We start from the raw sequence: 16,481 nt of genomic DNA on the forward strand, positions 1-16,481 counted from the left end.
ATATTTCTTTATAACTGTAACACGATTCAGAAATAAATTTCTTTATGAAATGCACTTTAATATTTTCTGCTTTATTTCATTTCTGTCATTTTATTTCTAGTCATGACTGCAGTTTGAAAAACTGATCTAGAAGTAAGCTTTGCACTTGATAAGAACTAAGTTGGATATAGTATCATGATTCTTAAACATGTACAAATGAGTATCTCTAGGTGTATTAAATATGGCTGTATCATTTGTTCAAATATAATCTGTCTTTGATAGTTGTTGGGTGCTGTCAGTTGATTCAGACTCCTAGCAACATCAAGTGACTGAAGTGACCAGAACTGCCTGGTCTTTCTCCTGTGGTGCTCTTGGGTGTGTTCAAACCTTGCAACTTTTTTTCAGTTAGCAGCCACACACGTTATCATGCCATCAGGACTCTCTGTCTTTGACAGAGGTCCTGCCTATTTACTTTAGGGATTAACCACAGCTAAAGTTTCCAGCACTAAATAGAAGTGCTTTTCCTAAGATTAGTATCAGAAAATTCAGTGTGCTGTTATGCATGCTGCTCTGAGGCACCTGAATTGAAACACTTAAAACCCAGCTGTATATACTGTGATTTAGTGATTAAGTTCGCTTTCAACTGGACTCTCCATCACAGCCTTGAAAGATGTTTATGTTCTGTTTAGTGTGCTCTCCACATGCTCCTCTAAGAGCTTTCTTTAACTTAAGGTGCTCCTATGGGAAACACAGCAAAAGGCTGATAGATTAAATAACCCAGAATTGTAAAATCAAATAGATAATTCACATCTTAATACATAGTAGTAAAGGTAGATGCCCCCCCACTTCTCTAAATGGTAGAAAAACATATCACTACAGGAATCAGGATCAGGCACATTCACCCACTGGAGAAATGTGTGTGCGTATGTGTGTTTAATTAGTTGTCAACATTTAAGTGTCAGGGGGATATCACAGAAACCTGCCTTTCTGAATTCTCCTTACCACCAGGCTTACATTCAGGCTGGATAACAATTACTTAGAGATGAGTGACAGCTGATCCCTGTAATGGGAATTGGATCTACAATTCATTACAGCTTCACACAGTGGGCTTCACTTTGACTGCAGGTTTATGTTAATTGCCTAACTGCTACAGTTATTTGAACTTTAATTTTATGGAGTTGAAAAGACTTCCTCAAGATTTCATAGTTCTTTAATAGCTGAGATATGATTTGAACCCAACTCTTGCAAGATTTCAGAAGTCTCTATACTACCACAAAGTCATTGGACCTGATTTTAAAAAGTGAAATTAAAATGTCCCAATGGTTTCAATTAAGGGAAAAAAAAGGATACTAGTAACAAGTAGTAAAAATATAATACAGCATGCACATGATCAGTGTCTTGAAAAGTTATTTAATAAAGTCCAAACAGGATTCTAGGTCCTTAGATTCAGCATGCACAGGATTCATTATTTTTCTTCACCAAATATGTGTTGAATGAATGAAGGAAAGAATTAAATGACTCCAATTGCATGACTCCATTGGGTGACAAAAATGGTTGCCTCCATTCTTGTTACCCAGGACTGAAACCTCAGCCATATTTGAGCCTTCATTTGCCTTCAATCAATTACAACTGTGGTCATATACTATTTGAGGATTTATTTTATGAAATGTCTCCTATCATTTTTGAAGTGTGGTAGTTTTATCTGTAAGTAATTAGGTTTTGATCCTATTTCCTCTCATCTTCCTGCCTCACTCCCATCCTTCACACCTGGTACAACCCTAGGCATCCTTCATGTCCCAGAACAAAGACTCTGTGAAGTCTTCCCTATATCCTATGTCCTCTACTATAGGAATTCTTTTAGTTTATATTCCCCAAAAAACTCACACTTCATATTCTATAATTAGTTATCTATATCCCTGTATCTCCCATTAGAAGGTGTCTTAAAAGCACAACTTTAATCTTTTCATCCATCTCATATTAAATGGAGCTCTGGTGGCATAGTGTGTAAGGAATTTGGCTGCTAATCAAAAGGTCAGTAGCTTAAACCTACTAGCTGCTCAGTGGGAGGAAGATGAGGCAATTTACTTCCATAAAGATGTACAGCCTTGGAAACACAATGGGGGTCACTTTGAGTTGGAATCGACGTCGGTCCAGTGGGTTTGGCTTTTGGTTTGCTCTGGTTAAACAGAACCTGCTCAATAAATATTTATTGAATGAAAGAATATAGAAAGCCATGAGCAAATGACCACAAAGTACATTATGCTACTTTCCTGTAGAATTGTCTAGGATTATATCTATGCCCATATATATTAATTGAAGATTGACAATTTTTGTGTAATTTGAGTATTTTAAAGGAGAAGATTTATGTTTTTGTGGCTGGTATTTGGCAGAACCCAGTCTGCACCATAATTCCTAAATTAAATGACATGTTCTTCCTTGGTCTGGGAGCAATGATTCCTCAATGTACACATATAAACAAAATGAGATGCAGATAAGCTCTATAATGCCAGTGACCATATCATACTTATTCACTTCTACATATCAAGCATCTAGCACAGTACTGATATATTGGAAATCTTTAAAAATATGTGTTGAATAAATGAAAGAATGAATTAAATGACTCTAATTAAATGACTACCAGGTGGCACAAATGGTTAGCAGTTCAAACCTACCCAAAGACAACCCAGGACATAGATCTGGCAAACTGATTCTGAAAGGTCATAGGCTTGAAAATCAAGTGGAGCAATTCTACTCTTAACACACAGCATTGGTATGAGTTGGAATCAACGCTAAGGCAACTAATAACAACACCTAATGCAAAAAATCCCAGGGAAACTGTCAAGTGCTAGAATTTGTTTGAATTCTTGCTATCTTTGATCCACAAGAGTTTTGGTGAGCTTATATTTTAAACTGCTGAATTTAGTTTGTTTTCCTTTCTCCTGTCACACCATTTTGGGCTGGTTTTAGCCAGATCTTAGCTATATGAGAAGTTATCTTCTCCATGCCTCAGTTTCCCCTTCTGTGAAATAAAAAGAATAATGTTTGCATCACAAGTTGCTACATTTAATAAGAAAAAGATAAGACAGTGCATATTGAAGAAGCTAAGGTGTAACCAGTATAAAATAAACCATCAAAATACTATTTCTCTCTTCCCTTCCATTGTTTGGTCTTTGGCTTGCTCATTTTTAATCTCATTAAGAACGCTAAAAGAATGAGACTCTAAAATCATTTTTTCAAATGTTTTATTTTTCTTCCATTAAGCATAATCAAATACTTAAGACTATTTTCAGTTAATAAACTGTCTTTCATTTGATAGAGCACAGCTTTATTATTTTGTAATTTGCTTTCAGTGCATATTCCCAGGATGTCATTCACATTGCTTATTTTTGGCTAATTATGTACTACTCAGAAGGAAGGTTAGGCAATCCTACTTCCGTAGTGATACTGCCTCGGAAACCCAAGGAGGGGTCGCTATGAGTCAGGGCTGACTCGACGGCACGTAACAACAACAACAATGTACTAAAATCTTCACAGATATGCTCTAAACAAGGAACATGAACTGAAGGCTGAAGGAGAGAACAGATGTACCAACAGTCTCTTAAATTTTCTCATAATTGTGACTGATCTTTTGAGATAGAAGTATTTCCCCTTAGAAAAAAAAAAAAAATCCTACTAAAATTATAAAATGCACAGAGACCAGAGACAAAGGCAGGGACTAAAGGACAGGAGAGTTGAATGTAAGATTCCTAGTTCAAAGTACTGGATGTCACCTGAAGAGAGCAATCAGGAAGCCCAGTGAACACCAAGCAGGGCACCAAGAAATCGAGTCCAACTCTACAGTATCTAATTATCTACATTGTTGAACAGGCTGTCTTTGGAAGCCTTGCTTCTCATGCTTGGGTTTCCTTCTGTCTATCTGGGTACCCCAATTCAGTCTTTGCCCAAGTCCACTGCCATCAAATCAATTCCGACTCATGGCGACCTCCACTGGGTTTCCAAGGCTGTGAATCTTTATGGAAGAAGATTGCTTCATCATCCTCCCACGGAACAGCCATTGGGTTTGAACTGCTGACTTTCTGGTTAGCAACTAAATGCCTTACCCACTACGTCACCAAAAAACCAAACCAAACCCACTGCCACTGAGTTGATTCCAATTCATAGCAGCCCCCACTGGGTTTCCAAGGCTGTGAATCTTTATTGAAGGAGATTTTCTCATCATCCTCCTGTGGTGAATCTGGTGGGATTAAACTGCCAACCTTCTGGTTAGCAGCCAAACATTTTACCCAGTACACAATCAGAGCTACTTAATTCAGTTTTAGTGTCCTAATATGTAAATGTTTATGTTCCCTAGGATACAATCCTAAGGTCCTCTTCTTACTTTACATAAACCATAGGTAATCTAATCTATTTTTATAATTTTAATTATCAATAAAAATCAACACTTTCCAGTTCTAAATAACTGAAATTGTTATCCAAAACTCCAGATTAAGATAAACTCCAGATTAACATTTTTTGAAGGATTCCTAGACATCAAAAACTCAGCTTGTCTAGTACTGAATTCATTTTCCTTACAGATCTGTTCCTCCTCACATAGCCACTAGATATATAAATGAAATTACTTTCTACCCTATTTTCAAAATTAGAAAACTTAGTCATTCTACATTCTTGCTCTCATGCATTGATTGTTCACCAAATCCTTTAGATTGAAATTATTTTTCAGTCCATTGTCTAACTACCTTCAGTCTTGCCCTATCTTTTCTTGACTATTTTACTCTTACATTTTCTCTTTGCCTGATTTGCACCCCACATGCACTGCCCCCAGTCCTCTATGGTGCAAGCAGAATGACCCTGTAAGATGGATAACTAAACTATTTCACTCCTTTAATTCTTCAGTTGGCACCTGAATGCCCTTAAATATACTCCATACAGGCTATACAGTCCCTGTCTAGTCTCTCTTTGAATACAATAACCTGGGATTACTGAACTACTTGATTTTCCTTTAATGACTCTTACTCCTTCACACCTCTAATCCCTTATCCATCTGTTTCCTATTCTACTTCAATTATTTTTAAAGATTTATGTCTAGTGCTTTTTTCTCTGGGAGATAGCTCCCCTAATGTCTTCTCCCTTCTCATTTGGATTAAGAATCCCATTTCATTGTATTTTAAACTAATATATTGTTGTTGGTGGTAGTGGTGGTGGTTGCCATAGAGTCAATTCAAACACATGGAGATCCCATGTGTGTAGGGTCCAACTGTTGCATTGAGTTTCCAAATCTGTGACCTTTTTGAAGCAAATCACCAGGCCTGTCTTCTGAGGAGCTTTTGTGTGGATGTGAAGCACCAACCTTTGCACAAGTGGTCGAGGGCTTAAATGTTGGTACCACCCATGGACTCTAACCAATACATTACTATCAAATCAATCACTTGTTTATATGTGGTGGCATCCTGGTGGTGCAGTGGCTAAGTTCTCAGCTGCTAATCAAAAGGTTTGCAGTTTGAACTCACTAGCCATTTGTGGAAGAAAGATGTGGTAGTCTGCTTCCATAAAAGATTACAGCCTTGGAAACGAATGGGGCAGTTTTACTCTGTCCCATAGGGTCATTATGAGTGGAATGGACTCTATAGCAAGTGATTTTATTTACAAAAATTATTTTGTAATTGAGAATACATATAATAGAAATGATAATAATACTTTATATTAAGTGAGTGTTTACTATGTAACAATGTTCTAATTTTTTTAGGCATGCTAACTCATTAAACCAAAAAAAAAAAAGCCAAATCCATTGCCATCAAGTCAGCGCCGACAAATTGTTGAGACCCTGTGGAACAAAGTAAAACAGTCCCATAGCGTTTCCAAGGCCTTAATCTTTATGGAAGCAAACTGCACATCTTCTCTAGTGAGTGGCTAACTGCTAACCTCTTTGTTAGTAGCCAAGCACTCTAATCACTGCACCAGCAGGGCTCATTTGCTAACTCATTCAGTCCTCACAAAACCCATATACCCTGGGTATTTTTTATTTTACAGATACGGAAACTGAAAAGAAAGAGGGTAAGCAAGTTGTCTGAAGTCTAATCAGGCAAGGATTCAAATTCCAATAGCCTGGCTCCAAAACTTGTATTTTAAATCAGACTCTATACTGACTTTTACAGATCATGCCTTACCGATTTGATGTCTATCAGATAGAATGTTGGTCCAGTAATGACAGCAGGTTCTCTCCAGCTGATGTTGATGCTAAAGGGTGATGTTGCTACCACATGGACTTTTTCAGGAGGACCATCTGGGGCTATGAAAATAGAAAATCAATTACCCTACTACACTGGAATTAGTACTCACTACAGCATAATTACAGAAAAGACCATGGAAATTGCATAGTCATAATGAATTAATTACACATTTATTTATAGTTCACAGCATGTTAAAGGCACTGGTCAATCAAAAGTCTAATTTGTTTTTAAAAGGTTACTATACATAAAGAAGAACTCTGATGGTATAGTGGTTAAGGCATTTGGCTGTTAACCAAAATGGTGGTGGTTCAAACCCACCAGCCACTCTGAAAGGATGAGGCAGGCTGCTTCCGTAAAGATTTACAGCCTTGGAAACCCAATGGGAGTCACTATGAACTGGAATTGACTCAACGGCAGTGAGTTGTTATTGTTTACATAAAGAAATCCCATATGAGAAATTAATGACTATAAATACATATTTTTAACTTGAAATAATTCTTCAAAAAGAAAGTATTACCATTGCTAAAATAAATATTTTTATTTAAATAAGTAAATAATTTTAATATAGAGAACATAATAATTTTATTTTAAGAAAACTCTTGCAGAATTGTATTTGACTACAGAAAGAGAGGTACAGACGCACACTCAAAAACTGAAACTGACACCAGGAAACAATGTTTAAAATATACTGTCTTACTAATATAAATTAGTTGATTTTATTGCTTTCCTAGTAAGAGAAGAAGAAATAGGTGATTCAGTTGTTCTGATCTACTAATATAAATGTGAGGTTCAAACATACTTGAATTAATTCTGATTCCAAATAAATTCTTTGTCATACTTTGTTGTTTTATCATCAAAAGTGCAAAATAAGAGAGAAGATTTTAAGAAATGGACTATTGAAAACCCTCCTGTTTAAGTGTTCAATTTGAGAAACCAGTAAGAACTAAAAGAGCATATGGGATGTTCAAAGGACCTCTGGTGGTGTAGTGCCTAAGGCATTTGACTGCTAACCAGAGGATGGCGGTTAAACCCCAGACACTCTATGGAAGGACAACTGGGCAATCTACTTCCATAAAAATTCACTACATCGAAAACCCAAAGGGGGTTGTTGTGAGTTGAAATCGACTTGATGGCAGTGAATCTGGAGTTTTTTTATAGGATGCTGAAAGAGCCCTGGTGTTGCAGTGATTAGTGCTCAGCTGCTAAGCAAAATGTCGGCACATCGAACCTACTAGCCACTCCTTGTGAGAAAGAGGAAAACATGGCAGTCTGCTTTCACAAAGATTATAGCCTTGGAACACCTTGTCCTTTAGGGTCACATGAGTTGGAATTGACTTGATGGCAACTTTTTTTTTTTTTTTTTTAATAGGATGTTGAAAAGTATTTAGTCACAGCTAGCTCTGATAGTGTAGTGCCTAAGGCACTTGACTGCTAACCAGAAGGCTGGTGGTTCAAACCCACCAGCCACTCCTCAGAAGGAAGGTTAGGTAATCTACTTCCATAGTGATAGCGCCTCAGAAACCCAAGGAGCAGTCGCTATGAATCGGGTCCGACTTCACAGCAATGGTTGCCTTTTTTTTTTTTTTTTAGTCTGACATAGACATTAACCTAGAAGCAGTGTTATACACACCTCTGCCCTCCCACAGTCCCTGTTCAATTTTAGTGACATTACGTACCAGGAGTTAAGTATTTTCCAAATTTTCTGATTTTTCAGTCTATGTGAGCAAACATTACTGAACAAGCACTATCCTTTTGATGCTGAAGAGTTATAAAGAGGAAGATAAAATAATCCCTCTCCCAAACAATTTATAATCTAGTAAGAGTAACTGGTTGCATGACCTTGGCTAAACAACAAAATTTGTAGACCTCAGTTTTCCCATGGCATGCATATTTCATTGTGTTTTTAAAAAGAATTATGAAGATGAGATACATGAAATTGGCTAGATCAGTGTTTAGCACATAGTAGTCAGTAAAATATATTAATGAAAGGCCAGATAAAGAAAAAAGCTAACTAGAAATACAAATAATCTACTGTGAAAAGGCAAAGGTCAAAGTGATGAATACTGATGGGCAGGCAGAGAGGAGATGGGAAATTGAACTAGGCTTTGAAAGATGAGAAGGATTTATATAACCAGAGGAGTAGAGACACTTCTAAACTGAAGGGAGAATGAACAAAGCCAAAAGACATAAACAGGCACATACAGAATTATATTACTGTAGAACTGATTTTCTTGGTAATTCTGTGTTTATTGTTTTACACATTTAAAAATAGTATTCTTGGAAGAGGTTTATAAATTTCACCAGACTGCCAAAGGGGCCCCTAGCATAAAAGACGACTCAGAATATTTAAAGGTATAGTCAAGGAAAGTGATAACACAAACAGACCAGTGTTTGTACAGGGATATGTTGGGGAATGAGACTCCAATAGTAATTTAGGAACTAAATTAACCCCATTGCCATCAAGTCAGATCCGACTCATAGTGACCCCTCCTTGGGTTTCCAAGGCAGTATCACTATGGAAGTAGATTGCCCACCTTCCTTCCGAGGAGTGGCTGGTGGGTTTGAACTGCCAGACTTCTGGTTAGCAGTCAAATGCCTTAGGCACTACACCACCAGAGCTCCCAGGAACTAAATTAGGAAACACTTTATTAAAGAATTTGAGTTTATTTGTTAAACAACAGGGCGCCGTTGAAGGTTTTTGAAAACGGAAGTATTTTTCCAGTGATTTAGGTAGCTGTGGAAAAAGGTAGGTGATTTGAGACATTGAATCCAGTTAGGCCATTTCCAAAGAGATGAGATATAACATCCCACATTAGAATAGTGGCAGTAGGTACAGAAATGAGGGAATAAAAGCTTCAGACATTTAGAAAACCTAATTAAAAAACAAAACAAAACCTCAAGGGCTGATTAAATGTAGATGCAAAGTGAGAGGGAGAGAGAATAGTAACTTCCTCTTAGCACTAAGTAAAAGGGAAAGAAAATCTTTGAAAATGTGAGAATGCTGATAAAGTTCACAACACTGAACATTCAGGAACAGATACTGATATTTTGGTTGAGGTATAATTATGAAAGAGAATGACAAATTTGGATTTGTACTCATTGAGTCTGAGGAGTTTAAGAGGACTGAGATGACTGCCTAGCAACTGGAAAACCCACTGCCATCAAGTTGATTGCCCCATCTTCATTCCATGGAGCAGCTGGTAGGTTTGAACTACCAACCTTCTGGTTAGCAGTCAAATGCCTTAGGCACTGTGCCACCAGAGCTCCTTAGTAATTGGAAAGGTAGGCCCTAAACACTAGAAGATAGGATTGCCATGAAGAAAGGCTTTTTAAACATTTATGATAACTCCTTACCAATTAGCAGAGTATGAATATGCTAGTACATCTGAAGAGAGCCAAAAGTCTCATCAAAGGTTTCTTTCAATACCAGATGGGTATTTAAGATGTGAACAGTAGTGACTATCTTCAAAGTATGAATGAGTTGTTGGAACTTAAAATACATTTCCTAGAGAAATAACATTAAATGTGGAATTTAGGTGCTCACTTCAGCCCATAAAATATGTATTTTTAATAATAACACTGAAATAATTTAATAACACTATTCAAATGTTATTATAGAAAAATCAGGCAAATACGTGTAAGGAAGTTTCTATGGGAAAATGTCTGTAGGGGCCCAAACTTATCCCTCATACCTGCTCCTCCTCTGGCCTTTGCACAATACTCTTAATATCGGCATCCCTAGCACAATTTATTATGGCCACTTTATTGCTAATCTGTTTGCCAAATCTGCCTTTCAGTTTTGTAAGAACCACTGTAGAGAGGAATAATTTTCTGATAGGACATACAATTTCAAGGGATAAAATATATTTTAACATCCTTTACCTTTCTTTTTTTTTTTTTTTTTTTACATCAAATGCTCTGTTGGCTTTTAGAGGAAATTTATTTATTCTGATCATTCAACAAATATTTAATGAACACTTGCTATGTGCCACGCACTGAGAAGACACTAAGCCATTGCCTTTGAGTCAATTCCAGCTCATAATGACCCTATAGGACAAAGTAGAATTGCCCCTATGGGGTTTCCAAGGTTGTAATCTCTACAGAAACAGGTTGCCACATCTTTCTTCCATGGAATTGCTGGTGAGTTTGAACTGCAAACTTTCAGTTAGCATCTGACTGTTTAATCACTATGCCACCAGGACTCCTTTTATTGAACACCTGCTTACTAGGTGTTAGTTACTTCTGAGGTGCTGTGATAAAGATGTGAATCCAAGAGATAAAAATCTCTGCCCTCATGGAGTTTACATTTTAGTAGGGGAAGGCAAAATAATATATGAGCAAATAATTTAAAAAATAATAATTTAATATATAGTATATAATTAAATCATATACCATATTATAAAGTGATAAATATCATGGAAAAATAAAGCAAGATAATGAGGATAGAACTCCTTATGGGTTATTATTTTAATTAGGGTGGTCAGGAAATGTCTCACTGAGAAGATGATACTTAAGCAAATATTTGAAGGAGGTAATGGAAGTATGGGGAATGTTTGGAGGAAGACTGTCACACAGAGGGGAATGACCAGGGCAAAGGCCTTGAGGTAGGATCATACTTGATTTGTTAGAATAACAGGGACCCCAGCAAGGTTGGAGACAAGCAAGTAAATGGGAATAAGAGCCAGAGAAAACATGGGGGACAGATTGTATAGGGTTATTAAGACCACTTTTTAGGTCTTTGTAAGAACCGTGGTCATGGACATAAAGAAAAATTACATGGCTTATTATGAGCTGTACATTTCCTCCACAGACTGTGGTACTTGGTAACTAACTTCTATCAGAAAGATGAGCCAAAATTAATTAGTTCAAAAGAGGACAGATCACCTCCAGAATCTATTTGATTCCTGGGCTTTTATAAAATATACCAACTTGACGGCTGTTAGGGACTATTCTTTTAAACCTAACTCATTCTGGCACAGATGCAGAGTGGCACATTATTCTTGCTCAGACATCATAGACAGGTTATGAAGATTTTTCTATGACTAATGAAGTTGAAGGTAGCTTTTATTTGAAGACAGATCAAAATCATTTCCCAAGTAAAATTTTGGCTTGTTGTGCAAGTATGTCTATAGACCAGCACTGAAAGCAGTAGGATGTCTCCTTTCAACATCTCATCTTTCATAGTAAAAATGTCAATCCTGCAGTTATTCCTCTAATACTAGCAATCAAAGCCCTCATCAGGAAGTGTCTGCTACTCCAAGCAGAGTTGAGAGAAAAGTAGAATTCAAAGATCATCCACAGTACATACTAACCACTCATACTAATAAATATAAGGCAAGGTACTTAACCCCTCACTGAGTTGTACTTTAATGTCTTTTCTTGATCTTTCCCCATAGTGTTGTTTTCTTTTTCTTATTTCCTTTCTTTTTCCTCTTAATGATTACTCTAAATATATTTGCCTTTTCAGTAAACTTTTTGATGAAAATGCCCATTTGATTACATAAATAAATGTTCCTTGTGTTGAATCCTTTGTGAAAAATTTATCCTACAATACATTGTATTAACTTGTACTCTTGGAAAATTAGAATATCATGGAATAAGAGCTCCTAAACTGGAACAATAAGCAGCATTATGATAAATGGAGAAAAGACTGAAGTTGCCAAAGACTTCATATTACTTGGGTCTACATCAACACCACTGGAAGCAGCAGTCAAGATATCAGACAACATTTGTTGTTGTTGTTGTTATGTGCTGTCGAGTTGGACCTGGCTATAGTGACCCCTCCTTGGGTTTCCAAGGCAGTATCATTACGGAAGTAGATTGCCCAACCTTCCTTCTGAGGAGTGGCTGGTGGGTTTGAACCTCCAGCCTTCTGGTTAGCAGTTAAGTGTCTTAGGCACTATGCTACCAGAGCTCCTAGATGACATATAGCACAGGGCAAATCTGCTGTAAAAGACCTCTTTCAAGTGCTGAAGATCAAAAATGTCTCCTTGAGGATCAAAGACTAAGGTGCGCCTGACACAAGCCATGGTATTTTCAATTGCCTCATATACATGTGAAAGTGGACAATGAATAAGGAAGACCAAAGAATTGATGCCTCTGAGTTGTGCTGGCGAAGAATACTGAAAGTACCATGGACTGCTAAAAGAACTAACAAATCTGTCCTGGAAGAAGTTCAGCTGGAGTGCTCCTTGGAAGCGAGAATGGCCACACTTCGTCTCACATACTTTGGTCATATTGTAAGAAGAGACCATTCATTCCCTGGAGAAGGATATCATGATTGGTACAGTGTAAGATCAACAAAAGTGGGGGAGGCCCTCAAGAAGATGGATTGACACAGTGGCTACTATGATGGGCTCAGGTATAGCTAGGATCATGGAGCTGGCACAGGACTGGGTAGTGTTTCATTCTGCTATACATGGGGTCACTACAAGTCAGAGATGACTCGATGGCACCTAACAACAACAAATCTGAACCAATAAAAGTAAACACATGTGAATAATATATAATAGAATATATATATATGTGTGTGTGTGTATAATTGAATATACACTTTATTTGCTTAAAGCAATGGAAGATAATAATTTTATTAATGAATCCATCCCATTGCTATGGAGTCAGTTCTGCCTCCTAGCACCCACATAGGACAGAGTAGAATTCTGTCATAGAGTTTTCTAGCCTGTGATCTCTACAGGAGCATCACTCGGTTTTTCCCCCCATGGAGCCACTGAGTGGGTTTGAAACACCACCCTTTTGATTAGCAGCCCAGCTTTTAACTACTGTGCCATCAGAGCTCCTTTTATTAACTAATAGATACATTAAAAATGAGTGTGAACAACAAAATGTTTTCTATTAAAAAAAACAGCATTTAATTATTTTACTATTGTCCAAATATTACAGCATACTTTTAGGTGTATAAAATTTTCAAGTTTCTTTTATACAAATTTACCTTAGAGTTTATAAAATACCGATGTATAGTAAAATATAGCCATTTATATTTTTTCTCTTTTATCACAGTAAAAAGTAAACTATCATTAGAATTAGTTAAGGGGGCATTTCAAAATTGCAATTATGAATGCCAACTATAGTAAAGGAAGCTGATGACAGTAAAGGTATGGGGAGTTGAAATATGCCATTTTTAAAGACTAGTAACTTATAAGTATCTTTGGTAGACTGTGTTTGTCTCCCTATAAACTGTCACATTCTGATTTAAGATTGTTTGTGAAATGAGCCTACTCAATAATGGGCAAGATATCACTGTACCCTTTCCCTTATAAATCACAGCAATTTACTCAGTAGGAATGATCTATCCTTATTCTCTCATTCCCCATAATCCAATCACTTCCTCTCATAAGTACTTTCCCCCTGGTTTTCACAATAATGCATTTTCTGTAACTAACAACCATCATTTCCTGATTATCATGCTTCTATCCTTGCACAGGAATGTGGGTCTTACGTGGGTCAGGGTCATCTTTCCCATCCATCTGTGTCCTTGGTGCTCAGTGTGTTAGCTGAAAGGTGAGTCTGGATAGACCATCATTTTGCGTAGTCCATATAAAATCTTGCCCCAAGTCTATGGCACTCTAATCAAGTAGTACAAAACTTTGATGTGACTAACACTACACTTTCAGCATAAATTCACTCAAAGACTTATTAGCAACTTTGTCTTCTGAAGATCCCTGTAAGGCTAATGTAATTACAAAATACTTTATAGAAAATACTTTATGGTTTTCAGTGCACCAGACTATAGTGACTTTCCTAGAAGGATAAATACAAATTAGTAAATGAGTGGAAAGCAACTCATAAGACTGAATATCTTGAGCTCTGTAGGCATAATTTAAACTGTACATTTCTTATCTGAATTTAAGTTCTGTTTAAAGTTTATTTAAAGGATTTACCTTTCAGGATATTTTAGTTTTAGGATTATAATTAAACACACTGTACTACTAGATTCTTAGAGAATGACACCACTAAATGAAGGACTCTGTTGATTCTCAACTAATGTAACTATTATTGATCTCTAGAACTGTGAGTTGGCTTTGAGTCAGTGCATCTGGAAGAATTTGCTTCAAGTTTTAGATGACTTCCAAGACTAGAGGAAATCTAATTGGTTGGGTGGTTTGGGTGGAATCACTAGGTCTTAAACAAATCAGAGAGGTCAAGGGCCCTGAAGAAATTCAGTAATTAGTTTCACTATATTTTACTGGCTAAGAGCATCTCAGACTTAACCCTGTCCACTGTCCAACACTGGTAATCACCTATCCTTCCCCCCTATGTTGTATGTTTCTCTAGAGCTAAGTGATTTTACTGCCCAGTGTGAGTTACCATTGATAGTGTATGAAATACTTCTTACCATTTTACAAGACTTTTATTGTATTTTATAGTTAGATTTCCCAACAGCACGGTGGTAACATAACGTGCAAGTATTACAAATCTGAGAATTTTTCAGATTAGAACATTTGATGAGTACTGAGAATGATTCATGCTAGTCCATAAGCCTTAGATTTCATTGTATGACTATCTTATTTAATGCTGGAATGACTAATTTTGTGACTCAGTTCAGACTATTTTGAGCTGAAAAATAAATCCAAAACATGAAAAACCTCTCATTTTCAGTACTAGTTATGTCAGGTAACAGTAAAAACATTCTAATATTAGATTACTGCATTTAGGATCAAATTATCATCCTTTTCATAGAATACCAAACTCAACACACTGCCATCAAGTTGATTCTGACTAGTAGTGACTCTATAGGAAACAGCTGAACTGCCCCACAGGTTTTTCCAAGGCTGTAGTCTTTACGGAAACAGAATGCCTCATCTTTCTCCTGTGGAGTGGCTAGTTTTTTCAAACTGCCAACCTTTCATTTAGCAGCCAAGCCAACCACTGTGCCACCAGATTTCTTTTCCTAGAATAGTATCATATTTATAAGACAACTCTCTACAACAGTGGTTCTCAAAGTATGGCCTCCGGGCCAGCAGCAAAACACCACCTGGGAAGTTATCAGAAAAGTAAATGCTGAAACCACAGCCAAAATTTACTGAATCTCATTCTGGATGTGCAATCCAGCCAACTCTAGGTGATTTTAATGTATGTGGTTCAAGTTTCAGAATCACTGCTCTACAAGATCAATACATCATTTGTAAAAGTAGTTAGAGATTGTACTAATATGAAGTAAGAAGACATTGTTCTCACATTAGGTCATCAATGATTTCAACTCTTGGTAACAAGGGTGGAGACTGTGGTATAAATTACTGCTCCTGTGGATGCAGGGAAGTTCGTGGTGAAGGAAGTTTGGAAGCTGGTGACCAACATAGAAGCTCATAGTGTCTTGAGCTAAAGGATGCCCCACGGACTGGTTTCCTTCTACCTTTTAGTTTAATTCTGGGGAAACTACAGAGTTTCAAGAACATCACTCCCAACCATTCCTAGAATTCCTAAAATAGCAGGTCATGTTCCCAAACCATAAAACATTGTTTGGTCTATGCTAACTTGAAGCTAAACATAGGATCAACCTGGAATAATTTAGATAAGGCCATTACCATAATGAAGTGTTAGGGTCAGAGTGAATGTCACTAATTGGTGTCTCATTTGCACACAGGTATGATCAGGTTAAAATAAATATCAAGGATATCAGGAAAGGGAAAAGAAACTAAAAGGGTAGTTTTATGAATGTGTGTGTCAAGGAAAGTCCCATTCAATTTGTTTGGCATTGGAGATGGTCAATTACATACTAGAGGTTTGCATACTATCCTCAGGGCTTTTTAATCCCTGTGAAGAAAGCTATTCTCTCTTCTTGTTTGTTTGTTTTTTTTCCTTGAATATCTCTCTGACAGTCTTCTCAATTCCTAGTAAAGGTCTAAGAGAACAAGCTGTACCCTAGAGAAGCATCAGTTTCATGGATGAATCAATGGTTATAAAGTACTCAGAATAATACCAACACATAGTAAATACTCAGTAAGTTTAGCTACTGTTGTTATTATTGTATTATTAATTACCTAGCCTAGGACTCTCAGTTCAGCTATTGGACCCAAACAAAAAGTGCCCTAAACAACCACATATAGGAATCTCATGGTCTTTTTGGAATTGGGACTTTTTCATAGTGAAAACAGAGTTCTCAGGACTACTCTCATTTCTTTAGTAAATGCAAAAGAAACTGAGATGTATTTTTGCTTACCCAGGGTTAAATGATAAGGCAAACCTCAACTGAGGTGAATAACCTAAAATCAAAATGCTCTAAGCCTACTTCACATTTCTTTCTGAGCCATAGAAAAA

At 36.9% G+C, this 16,481-nt stretch overlaps 1 protein-coding gene across 1 annotated transcript in view; it reads right to left on the reverse strand.

The window, feature by feature from the left end:
* PTPRQ (protein tyrosine phosphatase receptor type Q) overlaps positions 1-16,481 on the reverse strand; it is a 332,616-nt gene that overhangs the window by 100,845 nt on the left and 215,290 nt on the right. The window contains exon 24 of the mRNA XM_007953173.1: positions 6,144-6,265. Within this exon, the coding sequence (XP_007951364.1) occupies positions 6,144-6,265 (122 nt within the window). The remainder of the gene's footprint in view (positions 1-6,143; positions 6,266-16,481) is intronic.

The sequence above is a fragment of the Orycteropus afer genome, unplaced genomic scaffold, assembly GCF_000298275.1.
Source record: "Orycteropus afer afer isolate SDZICR_OR568_19922 unplaced genomic scaffold, OryAfe1.0 scaffold00375, whole genome shotgun sequence".
Lineage (NCBI taxonomy): Eukaryota > Metazoa > Chordata > Mammalia > Tubulidentata > Orycteropodidae > Orycteropus > Orycteropus afer.